Here is a 23,628-nt window from a genome sequence, read left to right as displayed (position 1 = left end):
GGTGCCTTTGTGCGCGTGTGTGTGTGTGTGACAGAGAGAGAGATCTACTAGACAGTAATATTTTGCTAGGATATTTGTAATGGGATATTTTTCTTAGATATTATATATAATAGATATTACCTCATGGTTTTCACCCAGAAATAATATTATTTGGGCCCTACAGCGAGGTGGAAAAGCAGGTAAGTATTTTTCATTTTCTTATTTTACACAAATTAGCCTATTTATTGAAAGAAAAAATATCAAAGAAATAGCCTATGTATCTTTCATTCGTGAGAAATGTAAGTTTATCAGTAAAATGCCATAAACAACCTAAATTTGCAACCCTGTTGTTACCTATCCTGGCATCTACAGACAAACAGACTGATTGACTGATTAATTGATTGCAAGAAAACTCCAAGATCACACAAATTAGAATTTTAAACGGTTTTTAGGCAGTTAACTTTTATTTAGCTTATTATCTAGCATGCTGTACAAAATAAACAGTGCTTAATTTATACGGCTCGCTGAAATACTTGATTTTTATTGTTTAATCGCTTAACTGCGTAGTCAAATATTTTTGTATAATGACTAATAACTGTATGGACCGTTTTCCATAGCAACATACGAGCACTACTGTATTTTCAGGTCTATATTATCAACAACGCCAGTTAAAATCCGAATGGCGCCATTCACAAATGAGGTAACGTGTATTGCAATTATACTGTATTAATATTAATGCAGTATTCGTCTTACCTTGTTGTACCTGAGTATTTTTCTTATCGGAAGCTTAAAGCTAATCTACAAGCAGTTTATATAGTAGCCTAAGTGGCCGCGTCATAAAAGGTAGATCATATGTCGCGATTTATTATGCAGTAATAATGACTTTATTGACGCGAGTTTGCTCTTTGTTTTGACTCTATCTATCTTTTGTTCACCTCTCCACGGAAACGCAGTCATGGCATCTTGAAATTCTGCTTCTCGACCACAAGGTGTCGCCATGTTCAGAAAAACCCAGAGGATCTCGGGCTCCTCGCGAAGTGAACATAATACAGGTAATGCTAATGCAGCACTAAACTCATCCACGGTTCTTTGTGCTACATCTGTGCAGTTGTTTGCTTTAACAGTAGGGAAAACATTAAGCCATTTAATATTCATGAAAACATACTCACAACATACCAGAATCAAAAATAACGGATATACCCCAGAACGAACCCAAATGTCCTTTCTTGACCTTGACGGTGATGTATAAAGCACCAGTGATGCTCTGCCCTCAGATGTCTGCAGTGTGTCAGATGTGATTTCAGTGCAGTCATTTTCTCAGACTCTGTTCTAGCTGCTAAAGAGGATAATAAGTGGATATGACATCTCACACGCTGTTATGTATGAATGCTTAAGCACATGCATGTTTGTAGGTCATGTTCTGTTTTTGTGCAGTTTTCATAAATTGCTGTCATAGTACATATTAACATCACTCATGTGCATACCTGTGTGTGTGTGTGTGTGTGTGTGTGTGCTGACTCTGCCTGGCTGATGCAGAGTGTGAGTGTGTGTATGTGTCAGTGTGTTGCTGTCTCATCCTTGCCGCTTTGCTGAGCGTCCCCTCTCTCTCTCTCTCTCTCTCTCTCTCACACACACACACACACACACTCTCTTTCTCTCTCTCTCTCTCTCTCTCTCTCTCTCTCTCTCTCTCTCTCCAGCATCTCTTGCGACAGCAGCAGCACTGGTTTGAGCAGCGAGACGGCTTCCTCTCTCCCCTCATCAGATTCCTTCTCTCCTGAGCAGCAGCACAGCGTGTCTCCGCTGCTCCTGGTTCTCTGTGTCCTGCTCATCATGATCCTGTGGGTGAAGATGGGAGAGGACTCTCTGGAGGAGCTCGTCAGACGACTTACTGTTATCATACATAAAATCGGTAGGAGGAGCTGTGAGTGTGTGTGTGCGTGTGTCAGTAGCGTCAGTAGTATTGGGAGAAATATATGAGGATTGTAGCTCAAGGTTGTTTGCAGCTTCTGTTTGTCTTTGCTTTAGTAAACATTTGAGAATGTGTTGTGCTGATTTTACCTCTGAATAAATGAATCCTTCCAACCCATAAAACCACAACAGCTTTTATATTTAGACCTTTATTAAGTTTAGTAGTTCAGAATCGTTTCTGTTGATGACATCACTTATAAGCCTGAAATTGAATTCCATCTGAATTAGAACTTTCCCAACATTCTCAGATAAAAAAAAAAAAATTCAATTAGAATTTGAAATTGGTATTTTGAATGTAATTTTTTAAAATTAGAATTTAATTCAAATTTTTACAAATCAAATTAAAAATACCAATTTATTTAAATATAGGCTGTTTTTAAAAGAATTAAAAGTTAAGTTAAAATTTCACAATTCTAATTTTCAAAGTTCTAACTTAATTCTAATGGAATTAAGTGAATTAGAACTTTTGAACTAGACATTGAATTTTGAATTTGAATTTGAGTTTTACATTTGAAATTAGAAATAGAATGAAATTAGAATTAAGAAGTTATTTTTGAATTGCAGTTAGACTTTTGACTTGTAGGTTCTCTTTCTCACTGTCTGTGGTGGGTAACCCTAGCTGTGTTTTTATGCTGTCTTCCTCCTCTCATTCTCTGAGGAGTTCAGTTTGTCCTATTTCCCTACATCTGAGCAGTCTGCCACTGGCAATGAGCTAAAAACACACACCAACACAATGAAACAGCAAACACGCAAAGTGTAGTAACATTCTTTCTCACATTCAGTCTTTCAGAAATATTATATGTCTGTAAATGGGTCATCCTTTAGTCAGGAGGTTTTGGCCTTTAGCGTTCTGGTGTATAAAGATACATGGTACTGTTTACACTGTGGTGAACTTACGCTCAACCTGTTCACATTCCCACACTCACTTATTTGCTGAAGTTCTACTAAAGGAGTTATCATTAATTTCTTCCCAGTACATCTGAGCAGTCTGCCACTGGCAATGAGCTAAAAACACACACCAACACAATGAAACAGCAAACACGCAAAGTGTAGTAACATTCTTTCTCACATTCAGTCTTTCAGAAATATTATATGTCTGTAAATGGGTCATCCTTTAGTCAGGAGGTTTTGGCCTTTAGCGTTCTGGTGTATAAAGATACATGGTACTGTTTACACTGTGGTGAACTCACGCTCAACCTGTTCACATTCCCACACTCACTTATTTGCTGAAGTTCTACTAAAGGAGTTATCATTCATTTCTTCCCAGTAATGATATGACTTGCAGAACACAAGGTTGCATGAGCAGGCGTGCAGAATATTTATTTTATATTTCTGCCTATTAATCAGTATTTTTGTTTTAAACAAATTGAGCAATGACCCACAGTCACCAGAAATACTGTAAAATATTTGTAAGTATTAAAAATATTAAGCAGCACAACTGCTTTCAACATATATAATAATAAGAAATGCTTCTTGAGCAGCAAATCAGCATATCAGAATGATTTCTGAAGGATCATGTGACAATTACGACTGGAGTAATGGCTGCTGAAAATTCAGCTTTACATCACAGGAATAAACTACATTTTAAAATATATTCAAATAGAAAACAGTTGTTTTAAATTGTAATATTTACTGTTACACAATATTACTGTTTTTAATGTATGTTTGATCAAATAAATGCAGCCTTGGTGAGCATAAGAATAATTTTAAAAAATTGAAAAAATCAAACTTTTGAACGGTAGTGTATATTGAGCCTAATCAGACTCAAATATAAATATGCATTTATATCAGATATAAATATGTATGAATTATATACTGGAAATAAGCATCAGATGACTTGCTGTGGTTTTTAAAAGGAAAACCGAAAGAACCAGAGTTTATTGTGGGGATCAACTAAATGAAAACATTGGAATAAACATACTAAACTGTGCATTTATGAGAATCTAAAAATGCAGAACGATTTTTGTGAATTTAGTGGATGGTATTAATTCAGTATTATTAGAAGTTAATTGAAAGTTCCCACCATCATAGAAAAAGAACTCAGCTGGCATGTGACTGACCTAATAATTATTTAGACTGACTAAATAAACTTTTTCAATTACCCATAAAAAAAAAAGTTGAAATGCAGCCTGGGAATATGCGTGTGAGTTTGTGTGTGATATGCTAGCAAATTTGTCCTCTATGTTGACCTGTGTCTCTCATACAGTATGCTACATTTTGTGTCTGAAAAACTTCATGCGGAACCTGCAAGTGTTTATTAGGTGTTAAAAACTCTGTCTAGCCAAAGAGCTAATGCTGTCCTACAGCTGTCCGCTCATGCTCACAATCTCTTTCTCTCACACTTACACATGACATAACGTCTGCACTCATAATGTCACCCATTGTGCAAATCTAGCTTATCACATCTCCCAGTGTAGTGACGGTTAGATTGTGATGTGATCACAGATCTAAGTCAGAGGTAATAATAAAGATAAATCTTTGATAAATGATAAATCCTGATAAATCTTTTACGACTGGTCTCATAAAAACTGCAGCGATCTGACCTTTAAAGTGATAGTTTCTCTAAAAATGAAAATTCTGTCATTGGACCCCACTGACTTTATGGAAAGAAACAAAGACATTTTTCAAAATATATTCTTTTGTGTTCTTTAGAAGAAAGAAAGTCATACAAGTTTGGAACGACATGGGGGAGAGTACATTCATTTTCATTTTTGAATGAATTATTCACTATTATAAACACACAGTTCAGTGACACGACTGAAGCAAATGCATCTTCTTCCATTGAAAGCAACATAGGCCTATATTGCTAATAATTATAATAATCATTTGCTTGATAAAGCCAACATACTTAACTATTTAAGCTTATTATTATTTTATTTTTTTAGAAAAAATTTCTAACAGTATCTCGTCCTAGAGTTTATATGACCACCAAACTCGACACAGACCTTTGGGATGTTCTGACTGATTATGCTAGAAACATGCTAGCAACGTGCTAAAACATGCTAGCAATGTGCTGAAATACCCTGTGTGCTAAGTCATGCTAGCAGTGTGGCAAAACTTGTTAAAAACATGCTACCAACATGATAAAACATGTCAGAAATATGCTAGCAATGTTTTATAAAACGTGGTAGTAATGTGCTAAATCATGTTAGCAATGTGTTAAACCATGCTAGCAGTGTGTTAAAACATTAACAAAATGTGTAAACAAAAAGTGTTAAAATTTTGTGCTAGTGATGGGATAACATGCTAACGTCATGCTAAACATGCTAGCAACCTGTTAAAAGCTAAAACATGCTAGAAAAATGCTAGCAGCATGTTAAAATATTAAATGCTAATATTAAGAAATGCTAACAATTGGAAACATGCGATGCCTAGAAACGTGGTCTGATGTGGCTTCTTAGTAATCTTATGACGTGTAATTGGGTCTGAAAAGGTTTATTGGAGACTGAACTAGTTTGATAAGGTTTCTTGGGGGTCTAATGAAGTCGAATGGGGTCTGAAGTGGTCTAATATGGTCTGTCTGAGATTATATTTGTTTTTCTTTCTTCATCTGACTTACTATCTGACACTAAAACCTTAAAATCTCAAGATTTCATACTTTCAGGACAGGCTTTGTCAAGTATGTCATCAGATTTTATCTATCTAGTTGTTTGATTTATAGTACTGTAGATGTTTTATCAGTGACAATATGTTTGGAAGGTTCTAAAAAGCGTTGATGTCTCAGGTCAGGATATCCAGTAGTGGAAGAGTATAATACAATACTGATACAAATAGCAAATTTGTAATGTGTTTTATGATAGTTTTATATGCTTTTACCTCTATTTAGCACAGATTATAATACGGCTTTAAATACTGTACAGTGTCTGTGGGTTGCTGTGGTAACGGGTTCTGCGGTCTTTCAAGAGGAGGCTGTTTTCTTCTGTAGGGTTGCTTCCACCGTGGTAATAGGATGAGAAATAGAGGGCTAAATTACATGCTGGGAAGGCCTTTGCCCAAACCTTGGCTGGCAGTTTCTCTCTCTCGCTCTTCTTTTATCTGTTTTCTGAAGACGACAGTGCCAAGGGTGAAACAGGGAGAGATTCAGAGCAATAAGAGAAACAGAGAGTGACTGTGTGTGACAGAGAAAGAGAGAGACAGAACTTCTTTCAGATAACAAATAACTGTGACCTGTCATATATTGTGTTAACTGTATATGTAAACTAGATTTTTATATTTTCATTTGAAAATATAAGCACTGCTTGACCTTGCAAAATGATGCGTTGTTTGTACTAGGGCGTTGCAAGGTCTAGCCAGGACAAATTAAGTCTCTGTAGAGCCATCCACATGCATATTCATTGGTCATATTTTTTAAAAGTGCATGATAATATAGTTGATGAAAGGGTGTATTTTATATATGGTCATCCAATTGCATATATGAATTATACAAACCCACTTAAAGAAGCATGCTACTTGCAGTCCCATGCATTATTTAGTGTGTGTATCCCTGCAGTCTGTTCTCTGATCTATTTGGGCGAATGTAGGTGACTGTAAAAGGTGTACAGGTGGTCCATACTAACCCTAAGATGGCTTATCCTGTATCTGCATCTGACTCCTCATCAAACACACACACACACACACGCACACACACATATATACATTGGTTTTTCTATCATGGTAAAGACTTTTCATTGACTTCCATTAGAGTTTGTTTATTCCCTAACTCTCTGCTTTTATGCATTTTCATATATTCATACTAAATTATTTAATGTGTTTATCAAGCTGGTTTTTGGTACTTAGAATGTTTTTTATTGAGCATATATTTTGTTTAGGATATTTAATCATATTCAACTCAGGAGGATATTGTAAAATGTCTGATTGAATTATTCTTAAAAAAAGGTTACAATTCATGTAAAGAGCTCTTGCTTCTGTTTAGAGAAAGTTAGTCAGTTTGACCCCTAAGTGGCGCACAAGAATGCTGGAGATTAGTGTCTATGATTGTGTGTGTGTGTGATTAGCAGAGCAGAAGGGGATTTGTGCTAAAACTCTCCCTCCCCTCTCTTCCACTCTTCTCCTCTCCTCTGCAAGAATACGTGTGTGTTTGTTGCGACAGCATGCATGAATGCCGGGGTAGTTTCTTTACAAACAGGAGGTCCGAGATGCGTCTGTATGCAGCCTCTCTCTGCGAGTCCCATCTGACAGAGGAAGCCCTCTGAGACCAGCACTGGGCTGCTGTAGTCTTCCCAGCATTCTCTTGGATCAGATCGTCCTGGCTTGGGATTTCATTGGTCTTAGTTCAGATTGCCCTGGTGCAGTCAGGACTGTTTTAGCATCGGCCTGGACCGAATGTGGATCGATCTGAATTGGTTTTGGGCTGGTTCCGAGACATCAAGTCGAGCAGAGGCCAGTCAAGACTGGTTTGGTGCATGTGGGAGCCAGTTTAAATGTCTCTGCATGAGTTTCTTCGGGAGGGTCAGGACGCCCCACAGCGGATCCTGTCCCGACTGACCCAGCTCCTCTACAACCTATCGGCCACGGTCTTACAGGGGGTCCCCTTCTCTCCTTTCACAACCTTCAGCCGCAAGAACTCCTGGAGGGACTGGAACGGTGAGAGACCAGAATATCAGTCTGTGTTTGGTGTAGTTGCTTTCAGATGGTTTTGCTGAGGAAACAGGATGGGAATTGCTGACTGCCTCTGTTAGATTCATTCTGTTTTAATACACTTTGTGACGTACTTGAGCAGTTAAAGGAATAGTTCAACCAAAAATGAAACTTATGCCATCATTTACTCACCCTCATGTTATTCCAAACTCATTTGACTTTCCTTCTTCTGAGGAACTACAACATTTTGAAGAATGTAGTACCAGTTGATCTTTTTCATGCAGTTTCAATAAATGAGAACTGAAACTTTCAGGCTTCAGTAAGCATGCAAAAGTACCTTAAAGGTCTCATAATTACTTAAATTTAGGTTTGTATCTCACAAAAAGCTGTCTTAAAGTAAAACAATAAACTAACACACAAGTAATGTGGACTTTATGATACTTACACATAAGATATTTTTTTGGTGCCTTTGTGTATTTTTGAAGTTTAAAAACTTCAGTGTCCATTCTTAGTAATTGCATGGAAAGGAATGACCCGCATATTCTTTAAAATATCCCCTTTTGAAATAAAAGTCATACAGGTATGGAGTGACATTAGGATGAGTAAAGGTCCGTTCACACCAAGGCTGACAACTATATAAAGATAACGTTTTAAAATGGTTCTGATTCTATGGAATTAAAATTGAAATCACTTATACAACTATTTTTTACAGCTAGAAAACAATAAAAACATTAATAGTCAATCAAAGTTCACCTGACTTTAAAGAGCTTAAGCATTTAAAGTGTCAGATGACAGAACTGCAGCTTGCACTTATAATAAACAGAACATTATCTTCCATTGTTGTGGACGCTAAAATATCTTTATAGTTCTCATTCTTGTGAACAGGCCTTAAATAAAGTATGGAATGGACAAACTATTCCTTGAACATGGTGTGTCCCCATGGTGTGTGTGTGTGAAGTTGAGAGGTGGTTTCCTCGTGGGATTTCTCTCACATCATTGAGATGCATGTGGATGGCCCATTGCCCAGATCACATTGACACACATCCTCTCTCTTTCTCTTTCTCTCTCTTGCTCAGACACTTTGTGCTAAAAGTTTTGTTTTCACAGTAAAACAGTGCGTCTCAGCATAGAGCTGGACTGGTATATTTAGGGAACACACATGGCATGAGAAACTGAAATAGCGTATCATCTCAACTTCTCCAAAAAATAATCACACACACATACCCATAACAAACTGAACAATTGCTTTGCTTTGCATAGTACACAGTAGACAGACTAGGGAATACACACACACTCAAAAACAAGACACTGACAAGGACAACTTGTGGCAGTATCTGTACTGGAGAGCAGATGTCAGACGTCCTAAAATGTGAGTAAATCTCTGATCTTAATCCGCTCTGTGTCTGCTTCTCGCTCGTAACAGGATGCTGCTTAAGTCGGAGTGTGTTTTTGTGTGCATTTGCTCTTTGATGTTTGACTTTCTGTGTGTTTAATATGAAACGATTCCCAGCATCCTTGTGATGTTGTCACACTCATTTGTTCTGAATCTGCGCTATGCAGACAAGCTATTTTGGACATCATTATCTGTCATATGCAGACTATCTTTTTAGACTGATCTCAGCCCAGCTTTAGCATGAAGTCTTCAAAGTCTTTTATTATTAGAATATGATGTTTGTACACCACTTCTAGCCAAATTGTTCCTTGACTGCCTGTGTGTAGGGTTTTTTTAACTGTTAGCATCACTGTTACTATTGGGCATCAGTTTTGTTTTATTATCGTTTTATATGTTTTATTAATATTTAGTTTATTGAGATGCACCTGTATATATATATATATATATTTATATTTTTTTTTTTGTACATTTGATGTGTTTTTTTGTCATTTTAAAAAGTTTTTGTTTTTATAAATGGGTCAATATAATTTTTTTTTTTTTTTTATGTTTTAGTTTGAGTTATTTTAATACATCAAGTTATTATTTTAATACATGAAATAATGAAGAAATGTTGCCTTGGCAACTAGCTGAAGTAAAATCACTTTTTAATATTTTATTTTAGTTAACATTTATTTTATTTGAAGTAAAAAGGGTGTTTTTATTAAATCATGGCCACGTGGAGTTCTCTAGTCGGTACGTTGTAATGGTGTCTGGTAATGGTTAACTACACCTGCAGGTTTGAGCGGTTTGCGTGAGGTCAAAGTATAATGGACAGCAGTTAGAGTGGTGAAGCGTGCTGGATCCATATATGCCTGTGTTTGCTGTGAGAAGTAAATCCTGATAATCAGAAATGGAAACATTGTGCTGTTTCATCCATGGACCTGGGAGGACACAAACCAGATACACGCAGACCCTGCAATCAGGTAAATGTGTTTGGTCTTGAACTGAGCTCTGAGACTATGAGAAGTATTTCTGACTTGCAGAAATTTAATGTATAACTCCATATACAAAAATCTTAAATAATATGTAAAATAATTATAACTATTAAAAATACAAAATTAAATTGTAAATATGACGATGGATCAAACACTGTACAAAAACGGTGAAATTGACAGTAAAACAGCAGCTGTGGTTGCCAGAATTTTACCGTCAAAAAATATAGTTGCAACATTTTAAGCTATGGTTTTTTACTGTACATTTAATTTCAATATTTCATTAACTGAAATAATGTTAATATACAAAATTACTAAAATCTGTTTTTTACCGTTATGACAACCACCTTAAAACACAAGTGATAAAGAGAAAGCCACATGATGAATCATGAAGTTCATCAAAAGCAGCTTTTCCAGAATTAATAGTAATATATAGAAGGTGCTTAAAAATACCATCATGTGTTAACACATGACAAATAATAATAAAATAATGCAATAAACAACAACAAACTATGTAAATTGTTCCATTTGTTTCTTTCTCTTTTTTTCAAAAGAATACATAATGAATCATAATTAAGAACTCCATTACGTTTACTGAAAGAATAGCAAATTATTCTTCTTTTGTGCATTTATTTGAAAATCTGTTATTAATGCAAATGCATGTGATACTGCCCTAAATCACAGGTGAGATAAGAGTGTAATGTGTTTGTGTACGAGTGCATGTGTGTGCAGAGCCGCTTTGTTGTGGGGCGTTACCAGCATCTGAGATGGGCGTGACAAATAGCGTCACGTTCCTGGCTGCAGCACTTACACCTGAGAGAGAAAGATACAGCGTCACAGAGAGACAGAAAGGCCATACTTTTAAATAAACCCCTGAGTGAATCATGTAAGACTTGATTTTGTATATGCATCAACGCTAGGTGATCAGTACTAATCCACTATACAATATAGTACAATTTATCAATGCATTGTAGCCTTGTGAACTTCTCTCTTTGATTTTGCTGTAGTGTGGGTTTGAGCCATCAGCCTTCTCCTCATATTTGTTTGCTCTGAGTAAACGTCTGCCCTCACTGAGTTCATATATACTCAGCAGTACTTTGTCTTGTTGAAACAGCCCATAATGTAGTGTATGTTTACTCTATCAAATGTCTTGTTGCATGGATTTCACTGTTTTCAGACACCGGCACTGACAGAACAAAAACGGACTCATTATGAGCATTAGAGTTATTGACTATTTAGAGCATTAAGAGGATTTTCTGTTTTTGAATATTAAAATTTAATTAAAAAACATACTTTGTATAAATGATTATTTATGTACAAATATTAAATATATTAGATGTAATATATTATATTGAATATTTTTTAATTCTCCCAGTCCTCACATCAGCCAGCATTTTTTATTGACTTTGTCCCTCTTTGGCTTTGGCTTTGTCAGTATATATTAGAGCCAATGGCCTCCATTTCCTCCTCATAGTTGCTGCTCTTGCTGAGTTCAGCCTTGTTTTGGCAGCCCCTACAATAGCGTGTGTTTGCTGGGGCAAATCTCTTGTTTTGTGGCTGAGGGTTTGTTTGATTATTTTTGGACACAAATTTTTAAGGCATAAATGACATTGTCATTTACGATGTTGTAATTAGATGCACCTGCTGGCATATTGCTCTGTGGGTGTGGTTCTTCAGCATGGCTTCTCTCTGTGCTGCTTGAGTATTTTGCATAACCTTTGCAGTGGGAACATCACAACGAACATCATACAAGAAAAGTCTGTGCTCTCCTCTAACGCACATGCGCTTGTGAAGCGGTAAGAGGATACAAGAGCATGTCTTTATTTGCTTATGGGGTTGGTGAGGTTTGCTTATATAGTGTTATGAGGACACAGTTCAGAAGGGAGGGTTGATCTTAAACTGCTCTAGGTTTGGTCTACACTGTTTATTTTGGATCAGCTTGTCTGGTTTATGATGCCCAACCTTATGTCAGTCAACATAGAGGAAACCTAGTCAGCCATTTTGGCTCTGAGCATCCACCGTGTGGCTGTAGAGTTCTGCTGTTTAAGCCACTTAGGCTCAGATGAGCTGTATGCTTGTCCGTTAATTAGTACTGCTGATCACCAGAGATTGAAGGTACGGTGTCATCTCTCATGGGAGCAGAGGCAGTGCAGTAACAAACTGCCAATGAGCACACTTTGTCGAGAGCTGCAGCTTTACATATGTACAAGGCCATACTTTTAAATAAACCCCTGAGTGAATCATGTAAGACTTGATTTTGTATATGCATCAACGCTAGGTGATCAGTACTAATCCACTATACAATATAGTACAATTTATCAATGCATTGTAGCCTTGTGAACTTCTCTCTTTGATTTTGCTGTTAGTGTGGGTTTGAGCCATCAGCCTTCTCCTCATATTTGTTTGCTCTGAGTAAACGTCTGCCCTCACTGAGTTCATATATACTCAGCAGTACTTTGTCTTGTTGAAACAGCCCATAATGTAGTGTATGTTTACTCTATCAAATGTCTTGTTGCATGGATTTCACTGTTTTCAGACACCGGCACTGACAGAACAAAAACGGACTCATTATGAGCATTAGAGTTATTGACTATTTAGAGCATTAAGAGGATTTTCTGTTTTTGAATATTAAAATTTAATTAAAAAACATACTTTGTATAAATGATTATTTATGTACAAATATTAAATATATTAGATGTAATATATTATATTGAATATTTTTTAATTCTCCCAGTCCTCACATCAGCCAGCATTTTTTATTGACTTTGTCCCTCTTTGGCTTTACTACTGTCAGTATATATTAGAGCCAATGGCCTCCATTTCCTCCTCATAGTTGCTGCTCTTGCTGAGTTCAGCCTTGTTTTGGCAGCCCCTACAATAGCGTGTGTTTGCTGGGGCAAATCTCTTGTTTTGTGGCTGAGGGTTTGTTTGATTATTTTTGGACACACAAATTTTTAAGGCATAAATGACATTGTCATTTTAGAGGAAATCATTAAAGGATGTTTCCTCTCGCTATTGCATGGTGTTTGTTATGCGGTTGATGAACCAACATTTTGCCACAGTCAGCTGCTATGATTATTTCTGCATTTGATCTGGGTTCTTCTTATTGAGTGTGAGGTGTTACAGTAAATTCAGATGAGCTGTATGCTTGTCCGTTAATTAGTACTGCTGATCACCAGAGATTGAAGTTATGGTGTCATCTCTCATGGGAGCAGAGGCAGTGCAGTAACAAACTGCCAATGAGCACACTTTGTCGAGAGCTGCAGCTTTACATATGTACAAGGCCATACTTTTAAATAAACCCCTGAGTGAATCATGTAAGAGTTGATTTTTTATATGCATCAACGCTAGGTGATCAGTACCAATCCACTATACAATATAGTACAATTTATCAATGCATTGTAGCCTTGTGAACTTCTCTCTTTGATTTTGCTGTTAGTGTGGGTTTGAGCCATCAGCCTTCTCCTCATATTTGTTTGCTCTGAGTAAACGTCTGCCCTCACTGAGTTCATATATACTCAGCAGTACTTTGTCTTGTTGAAACAGCCCATAATGTAGTGTATGTTTACTCTATCAAATGTCTTGTTGCATGGATTTCACTGTTTTCAGACACCGGCACTGACAGAACAAAAACGGACTCATTATGAGCATTAGAGTTATTGACTATTTAGAGCATTAAGAGGATTTTCTGTTTTTGAATATTAAAATTTAATTAAAAAACATACTTTGTATAAATGATTATTTATGTACAAATATTAAATATATTAGATGTAATATATTATATTGAATATTTTTTAATTCTCCCAGTCCTCACATCAGCCAGCATTTTTTATTGACTTTGTCCCTCTTTGGCTTTACTACTGTCAGTATATATTAGAGCCAATGGCCTCCATTTCCTCCTCATAGTTGCTGCTCTTGCTGAGTTCAGCCTTGTTTTGGCAGCCCCTACAATAGCGTGTGTTTGCTGGGGCAAATCTCTTGTTTTGTGGCTGAGGGTTTGTTTGATTATTTTTGGACACACAAATTTTTAAGGCATAAATGACATTGTCATTTTAGAGGAAATCATTAAAGGATGTTTCCTCTCGCTATTGCATGGTGTTTGTTATGCGGTTGATGAACCAACATTTTGCCACAGTCAGCTGCTATGATTATTTCTGCATTTGATCTGGGTTCTTCTTATTGAGTGTGAGGTGTTACAGTAAATTAATTCTATTATTTTTATGTCTATTGTTGTGGTTTCTCTTTAAATGCAAATATTATGTAAATATTATTAATTGTAGGGTGATTTTTACCCATTTCTCACCCGTCTTGTTTTATGTGAGGATCTTCTGTGGGGACTGTTTGGAACGGCATGAGAGTAAGTAAATAACGAAAGTTTTAATTAAAATTTAATGTCTGCATGAAACTGAGGTTGCGATTAGTCTTTTCTTCCTTATTGTGACGTCTATCTGAGTGAAACAGCTTTCTGAACAAGAAAAAATGTAGGGCGGGACTTGATTTTGACCATCGGAAATTGATTGGCTCGTTGAATCGTTGTTGTTTGCTATTGCTGTGATCTCATGTGAGTGATGGGTTGTCCCGCCCTCATTATTTTGATTCAAGATTATGAAGGCAAATGAAATGGAAAAAAATAATAATAATGAAATACTGCAAAATTCCATAAAAATAAGTCAGTTTTGATTTCATGGTGACTGTAATTTTTTCTTTACGAAGTCATTTTTCTTATGGATTCCTGGAAATTAAAAAATAATAATAATTAAATACTGCAAAATTCCATAAAAATAAGTCAGTTTTGATTTCATGGTGACTGTAATTTTTTCTTTACGAATAGGGCTGCACGATAAATCGCATGCGATATTTAACGCGCATCTTGTCAGTAAAGCCATTCTGTAATCAGCTGTAAATCTCAGTTGTTTACCGACAAGCTGCGCAAAATATGATCGTGGTTTTGCGCAGCTTGTCGGTGAACAACGGCTCGGTGTAGTTAATGCTGCTCCATGTGAAAGCCCGCAGGTGATGGAGATTTACCGCTGATTACAGAATGGCTTTACTGACAAGATGCGCATTAAATATCACATGCGATTTATCGTGCAGCCCTATTTACGAAGTCATTTTTCTTATGGATTCCTGGAAATTTGACTACTTTTTAGGGCTGCACGATAAATCGCATGCGATATTTAACACGCATCTTGTCAGTAAAGCCATTCTGTAATCAGCTGTAAATCTCCGTTGTTTACCGACAAGCTGCGCAAAATATGATCGTGGTTTTGCGCAGCTTGTCGGTGAACAACGGCTCGGTGTAGTTAATGCTGCTCCATGTGAAAGCCCGCAGGTGATGGAGATTTACCGCTGATTACAGAATGGCTTTACTGACAAGATGCGCATTAAATATCACATGCGATTTATCGTGCAGCCCTATTTACGAAGTCATTTTTCTTATGGATTCCTGGAAATGAAAAAAAAAATAATAATGAAATACTGCAAAATTCCATAAAAGTCCGTTCGTTTTGATTTCATGATGACTGTAATTTTTTCTTTACGAAGTAATTTTTCTCATGGATTCCTGAAGTTTCCCAGGTCTAGAAAATTAAGAGCATATAAACACAAGGCTTCCTGTTTGGTAAAACTGCATAAAATTAAACCGCATATGCTGCCAACAGTAGCCGTGGATAATTAAGAGAGGGATCATGTAGAGGCCTAAACAGACTGTGATTCTGTTCCAGTGTCTGTGCTGATTAAATCTGGATGATAAAGGGGGTGTGGTGACATGAACGTCCCCTGAGAACAGCTAACCGCTACTGCTAACTGCTGTCCAGACGGCCGTCATCCACCCCCCCCCACCCCACCCCCCACAGGCCAGAGAACATGACTACTCTTGACACTGATGTGGGTTAATGATGGGAGATTGTCCCACTGGCATGAGAGAATTTCCAGAGATTGAAAGAATCAAGGAAAACGAAAGAAAAAAGTGAAAGCACAATCTCATTGGTAAAGAATTTAGTATGTTATTCAAAGGAAACGCCTGATCTTCTGACAGAGTATTTCATTGCTTTTCTGCTCATCTTTGGGATTTTACTTTAGTTATAAAGAGGACATTTCCCTCCCCTCTTTGTAGCTTCAGAGCCTGCAGAGGAAGTTCTTGCATTCTTATTGTTGTTGTTTGTTGTTTTGTAATAAACCAGACATATTGTCATAGTAATATCCTGTGGATATATTCATGTCTCTGTGTGTTCCTGGGACTTGCAACATGGTTGTTTTCTTTGCAGGTGCATGTCTGAAAATTACCTTTTGTCTTATTCAAGCTTGTTTCCTGTTTCATTATGAAGAGCAATCACAAAATAACTGGTTAATGTGGGCTGTTCTGACCATTTTTACATTAAAAAGTTTGTCGGAATGTGAAAATATGTAATTCTTTTTCATTTGCTCTGCACAATTTATTTACTTGCAATCCCCAAGCTACTATCTTAACGACATGTATGTCTGCAAACAGGCACATGAGTCTAATGGTTGTTTGTGATTTGAAACTCATTTATCTCATGAATCTGATCTTTGTTGTATTTTTGGTGGACTGAGGGTTGATTGGTTGCTGTGTTATCTTTAGATGTGCTGCTGTGACCAAATCCACTGTCTGCATGAGACTGAGCACATGACTAGCCTGTGTGTGTGTGTGTGTGTGTGTGTGTGTGACATTCGCCATCATCTGGAAGGATGTTTTGATGGGTTGGATGGTCATTGTTTTGAGTTGACATGAGTTGCACCCTCATTCTCAAGTGATTGGAAAATTCCCACTTTCTGGTAAATTTGCGGTCATATGCTCACTTCAGCATTTGGTTCCCTCAAATCTGCTGATTGGCTGTTTTCAAGGTTCTTTCCCTGAAATTGATTATGAATTTAAACACAGTTAGGTTGATTAAAACTATACTTCATCAGATTCAGATTGAGTTGCGAAAGCTGGGTGTGAAAAAAATAATAAAAATTCCACAGCAATACTAGAATTACAGGAAAACATCTATTATGAAAGACAGTTTCCTCCTAAGATATGAAGAATCATGTGCTTTCCTAAAAGTATCTCTCAGTAAAAATGCATCCTTCCCTTGTGACTCAAATAAGCGCAATACTTTTTTTGAAAGAAGTTCATACACCTAAAATGTCACAATATAAAGACTACTAAACTAAACCTTAGTCCTAACATATAATTAGGTATGTAGAAAAATAAATATATAAATAGAATAAAATTATTATTGTTATAATAGTAATAATAATAATATTCGGGGACATGCAGAGAGTTCCTCGGGGGCAGGGGCTCAAATGTAAAAAAGTGGCATTTATATTCAGAGTAATTCAGATTTAACAATTACTATAGTAAATTTTATATATGCATAATTCTAAAAATAAAGTCTTTACGTGTTCTTGAAGTAGAACTGCTTACACTTCACATAAAAGACCTGTTGGTGCCACTTGGGTTTCATTTAAGCAACAATGATAGTTTCATTAAACAGTAAATGGTATATCAATATGCAGTAATTAAATAGGAGTAAATTAAACACTACTTACAATTAATGCGACGACTACTACTTTAGCAATTTCAGTTTTGTTAAAAAAAAACATTTACTGTAAAAGTAATGAATATAAACATGAAAACGGACAGTGGCTACATAGTTTTCATCCGATTTATAAGTCATGAATATAAAAGGAATACAGAATTTTTTTATTAGATACTATAATTTGGATATCTCCAGGTTTTCTAGAGGCTGTAATTGTTTTGCTGTATAATATAGGATTAATGTTTATTAAAAGGGCTGGTCACCTTTACAAGGGCAAACATGATGCAGTTAATCCATCATCTGATGCTTCCCTCATCCTGTTCTGATCATTGGATTTGTTGGATACACAGTATGTTATATAATTTAAACACAATCCTGTTATTTTAGCATATGAAGTATCGGTTTCATTTTCTGCTGAATGGCACAGGGAGAACCAGAGCCTGCCAGAAACAGGATGTGTGACCGAAGTTACAGAAACACACTCCTGCTTTTCTCATTACAACTGCTGCAGCACTGTAGAATAATGAAGGACAGCCATATGTATCCTGTCCCGCTAGACTCTACATTTTTCTGAATCAATAGGCCTCGAGTCTTTTTTTACTCTTGCCTGACTGTATGTTCAGCAGACTGTAAGATCAGCTTCACGGTTTCACTTATCACAGTTCAGTTTGAGCTGGTTTTACATTATTCCTTATTAGGAATGAGTGCCGCCACTAATAAGGCAAGCATAGAGTTTGACTTGCAGTTGACTTGCAGTCATAGCAAGTATAACTGATTATACTCTAATTCTAATAATCTAAGTTAATAGCATGTACAGTCTGATATCATCTTGTTGTGAGACTGTAAATGGGCTAGTAATTTTGATTCCAATCCAGTATGGAAAAGGCCTTTTAGAAATGCAGATCACAAGGATAGCAGCTCATTAAGTTTCTAAAAAATAAATTCTAGATCTATCGATCTCACATACAGTAGATACTTTAAATTGTTTGTTAGAATATTAATTTATATTATGTACATTTTTATTAATAATAATGTTATTAATATTAATTATTATACTACTAATAAATAAAATATTCTTAATTAAACTATAATGTAAAATATAGAATAAATTGGACTATGCTGATGCTGCTTGGGTTATGAAGTTGACCAAATAAAACGAAATGATGCTCTTTTTATACTTTTTATTTAACTTCATTGTTTATAAAGTAGGTTTACTGTGTAACATTTAGAACTGTTATACAGTTGGAGCCCAGAGGATCTAGCTCAGTGGCATAGTGTTACTGATAAGGCACAGAAAGGGACATTGTGTTTGTCTTTATAAAAGTGAAGCCCCCCCTCTCTTAAATAATCTGTAGTGTGTGAGTGTCTCAGACGAGCATGGAGTGGGGACACAAGATCTAAGAGAAGAGAGCCAGGGGATTTCCAGCGAGAGTGTCTAGAACTTGACCTGCATTTTAAAGTCCTCCTGTTGTATGCAGCCTGTGACCTTCAGGCTGTGAGAGAGCCTTGAGCTGAAGATTGCATATCACAAAAGTCACCATGAACATATACTTTCCCAGACAGCACCAGCCCAGATATACCTGTATGTAAACGTATCTGTGATATTATCTGAAAATAGCATGTAGCACATTAAAATGCATGACACGGTGTTGTTTTGTAAGTAACGGCGGTGCTCTAAGAATGGAGAACTCACAAAAAACGTACACAGGAGAATATATTTAAAGATATATTTTAAGATTGGCAGTAGGATATTTGAATCGATTTTCAACCGGCTCGCGGTTAATCGTTACATCCCTAATTGGCAGTCTTTGCTTTACTGTTTTATAAGCATTTTGATGTGCCTAAATCTCTCTCTCGCACGCACACACACACACTCACTCACTCACTCACTCACACACACACACACACACACACACACACACACACACAATCAAGCTGAAGGGTATTGATTTCCATCAAAGGCTTTGCAGAACTATAGAGCTGTAGAGCTGTTTAATCCACAGCAGCAGACTCTCTGTACAGACTCCAGCCACAAACAGGTGTGTGTGTGTGTGTGTGTGTGTGTGTATCTTTTTCCCAGGCTCTTTGTGAATACAGACGCACAGTGCTTTTCACTTTGCTCTTATGGATTGCTTGGTTTCTCATATAAAAGATGTTGAACTCTACATGTACAAGTTTTTCTATCCCGTTGGTACGGTGGCCGAGAAGTGCAGATTTCTGAATTGTTATTTTGTTTTTTAGACTTGCATTTGCGTTTGTAATTTGTTATTTTGTTTTCAGAATTGTGATTTGCTCTGCACTTCTCGGCCACCGTACGTTGGGGACTTAAACCTGAACACAGATAGACTCATGATGACCTAAATTGAGGTCCCCATGGGGAAAACAAGCTGATAAATCAATCAGAATTAGTTTTTTTGAGGATGTAAAAATGCAGAAAGTTTTGTGTGAGGGGTAGAGTTGGTGTAAGGGGATAGAAAATACAGTTTGTACAGTAGAAAAACCATTACGCCTATGGAGAGTCCCCACAAGGATAGTAAACCAGATGTGTGTGTGTGTGGTATCCCTGCAGCTCTGTATAAGAGTACACCGTGCAGAGTAAAAAAAGCCAATTAAGCAAACGCAAATATAAATATATTATGGTAACATGATATAAGTATAATATAACATCAATAACCAATAGTTTTTGGTTCCGCTTTACAATAAAGTTACATTTGTTAACACTAGTTAATGGGACTGTATTACCAAGTTATTAAAAAGGCTCACAATGAATTGTATTAATGAACATAAATGGTCATTTTTTCTAAATTTGCAAAATTGTAAAATAACAGTAGTGAATAATTTTATCAATAACATTTAATGTCATGATTTTCTATCTCTGAATTGTATTGTTATTGTTATAATAAATGTTTTTATTTGTCTTATTGGCATATATAGCAAAATCTATCTGCATTTTCACAGTGTAAAATGAAGTGAAATAACAATAGTGCAAAAAAAATTTAAATACAACAAATAAAACAATTACACAAAAACATTACATTACACCATTATTATTAACAATTATTAAAAGGGAAAATGTAAAGCAGATTAAACTTGCCAATTATTGTAACAATGAACATATTGTATGTATAGTATATAATAGACTTGAGTATCATGATAGATGGAGTAGCTGTAGTTTATGTGCTCCGCCTCTCAGTCCGGCCCCAGTATTTTGATTGGCTGTCTATTATTAATCCACAGGGCCCTGGCAGAGTAACAAACAGAGAAAACTGCTGTCATACCCCCATCCCTCTCTCCCTCTCTCTCTCTCAAACCTGTTAGAGGCAGGATGATTAGAGAGTGTGTGCGTATTTAAGAGCTTATCCCCTCCCTACACGCACACACACACTCACTCACACACGCGCACAGGTCGCTTTTCGGCTTTTCCTCCCTTTAACTCCACCGTCTGTTGCTTCCACCTGCACGTGTGTGTGTGTGTGTGGCAGGGCAGTGAGGGGTGTAACCTGATGCCGGTGGAGTTTGTGTGTCTGCCTGTCAGTGTGTGTTGGAGATGAGGATATGTGAAGTGCACTGACGGACAGTTTAGCCCGAAGGACAGTAATGTGTGGCAGCTTACGTGAGTCCTGCAGGAGGATGAAGCCCCAGAGATAGAGGCACCTGAGACAGGAGGGTGGCCGGAAAGGTGCACTCTGAGCAGAATGGAGCTCAACCGAGTGTCCCTGCTCTGCCAGGACATTACCAGACTATGGCTGCAACTGAAAGTGGTGACAGGTAGGACACTGGACTAGTCTTTATTTCTGGGGTAAATCTAAAATGATTGTTGTTTACTTACTTGAAGTAAGTAACCTGTTGCCTTGAAATTTTGAGCTAATCAAAACTCAAAAGAAATTTGAGTTAATACAAAGAAAGGGATTGGTTTAATCAACAGAAACTTAAAGTATTATTATGCAATCTGAACAAAGTTGATTTGACAAAAAGAAAAAAGTTGTGATAAATCATGGAAACAATTTTTTACAGTGATGTGTCCAGTTTGAAGTGCTCTTTTGTTTTGGGGCTTTTCTGGTGTCTTTGTTTGTTAAATTTATTCAAACTATGTAGACTTCAACATACTCAAGAAATAACTTTACACTCTTAAAAAGATTCTTAATTGACATTGATGGTTCCATGAAGAACCTTTAACATCCATGGAACCTTTACAATCCACAAAAGGTTCTTCATAATGGAAAAAGGTTCTTTAGAATTTTTTTTAATGTTCTTCACACTAATAAATAAAATCTTTTAAAAACGGTTCACAGAAAGGTTCTTTGTGAAACCCAAAAATAGTTCTTCTATTGCAGAAGGACACTTTTATTTTAACTCTTTTCTAACCTTTATTTTTAAAAGAGTAGGCAAGAATGCAGTGACCTTTTGAGTTAAAACATCCCTGTTATGGTTATGTTGGCATGTTTCACTTTCAGTAGTTTTCACGTTTTTTTATTGATGCGTTTTAAGTTGTAGTGTCTTGATATTTGAATTCATGAGTAGATTTATATTTATCATACTGTTCATAATGTGAAAGTATGTATTTCTCCATTATACAGTGCCGTGATCTGTCTGTGTTCGGTTATATGTTAAACTTTCCCACAATTCATTGACTTTCAAGTTAAAATGCGACCCTGAATTTGAACGTAATCTCCCCCCTCCTTTTTTGCGCTCTCAGATCGTGAGAAGCGTATTGTGTGTTGGTCAACGGTTTGTAACAGTTTCACCCATGCTCATTGGCTCTGGCCATATGGGCGACTTTTGGCACCAGTCTGGTTTTATGCCAACTTCCAGAACCCAGTTGGACTGGCACCAAAGTGATGTTTCACATTCAAAGCTTTGCTTCAAGCCTGTCAATATACGCAGTGACCATGGTTCTGTCTTCGCTGTGAATGCTCATCATGGACACAAAATTTCACTGTGTATGCAAGTAATGGCACATCAGAAGATATTTGCTTATTGAATCTAGACTGGCATGCTGTCAGTGTAACTATGACCTCAGGCTATACTGTGTAAGACACTGTCAATTGAGTTTGGTTTAGCGTGAATGGAAATGTTGTGGCACATCGAGTCATGTTAGGTGCTGAATCAAATGCTGAGTTTTATTTAGCTGAGATTTTCTTATATGATGCTGAAGGAACTGAAAGCAGCTTTAATAAGGGAAATATCAAACTACAACAGATATACCTGCGATTTATAGGGTAACATCTAAGAACACACTGTCTGTCTGCTATTACGAGTAACTTGTGTGTGACTTTCTATTATAGCTGATTTATGTGCATAAAGCTATATCTTTTGAGAGAGAGTGAATTGTGATATTGTGTGTTCTTTCGTTATTTTTTTAAAACTATATTTGAAGGAACTGAAAGCAGCTTTAATAAGGGAAATATCAAACTACAACAGATATACCTGCGATTTATAGGGTAACATCCAAGAACACACTGTCTGTCTGCTATTACGAGTAACTTGTGTGTGACTTTCTATTATAGCTGATTTATGTGCATAAAGCTATATCTTTTGAGAGACAGTGAATTGTGATATTGTGTGTGTTCTTTCGTTATTTTTTTAAAACTATATTTTTATCTTTTTATATATTCTGGATGAAATTTAAATGGTGTTTGCCCAAGCAAAAGTTGCCGTCACAATGTCAGGCTGTTGTTGATCAATGCCAGGGCATTCCTATGCAGTTGCTAAGGTGAGAGGTTTTTAGCATATTGCTGTGCAGTTGCTAGGGTGTTCTGGGTGGTTGCCCAAATCAAAAGAGCCCTGGTACCTACAGTAGATATGTTTTTGAAAGATGTCTCTTATGCTTATGCAGTCAAGGCCACATTTATTTGATCAACAATATAACCAAACAGTAATATTATGAACAATTACTTTTTTTTTTTTTTATTATTATTTTTTTTTACAATTGACGATTTTTACAACTCTTTTGTATTTGAATATGTTATAAAATGTCATTTATTCCTGTGATGGCAAAGCTGGATTTTCAGCAGCCATTACTTCAGTCTTCATTGTTATCATCAATGTTGGCAGTTTTTGTGCTTAAAGGGGTCCTATTATGCTTTTTCACTTTTTTAATTTTAGTCAGTGTGTAGTGTGTATGTTTGGGCATAAAAAAGATCTAGAAAGTTACAAATCTCAAAGTCCACTCCAAAGGGAGATATTTCGTTTT

At 36.5% G+C, this 23,628-nt stretch overlaps 1 protein-coding gene across 1 annotated transcript in view; it reads left to right on the top strand.

Moving 5' to 3' along the window:
- Positions 1-7,014: 7,014 nt before the first annotated feature.
- The window catches only part of LOC107718861 (guanine nucleotide exchange factor DBS-like), a 62,044-nt gene continuing 45,430 nt past the window's right edge, over positions 7,015-23,628 (top strand). The window contains exon 1 of the mRNA XM_016526099.1: positions 7,015-7,533. Within this exon, the coding sequence (XP_016381585.1) occupies positions 7,371-7,533 (163 nt within the window). The 5' untranslated portion in view covers positions 7,015-7,370. The remainder of the gene's footprint in view (positions 7,534-23,628) is intronic.

Source organism: Sinocyclocheilus rhinocerous, unplaced genomic scaffold (genome assembly GCF_001515625.1).
Source record: "Sinocyclocheilus rhinocerous isolate Xijiao unplaced genomic scaffold, SAMN03320098_v1.1 scaffold1334, whole genome shotgun sequence".
NCBI lineage: Eukaryota > Metazoa > Chordata > Actinopteri > Cypriniformes > Cyprinidae > Sinocyclocheilus > Sinocyclocheilus rhinocerous.
This window is presented reverse-complemented; position numbering and strand designations above follow the sequence as displayed.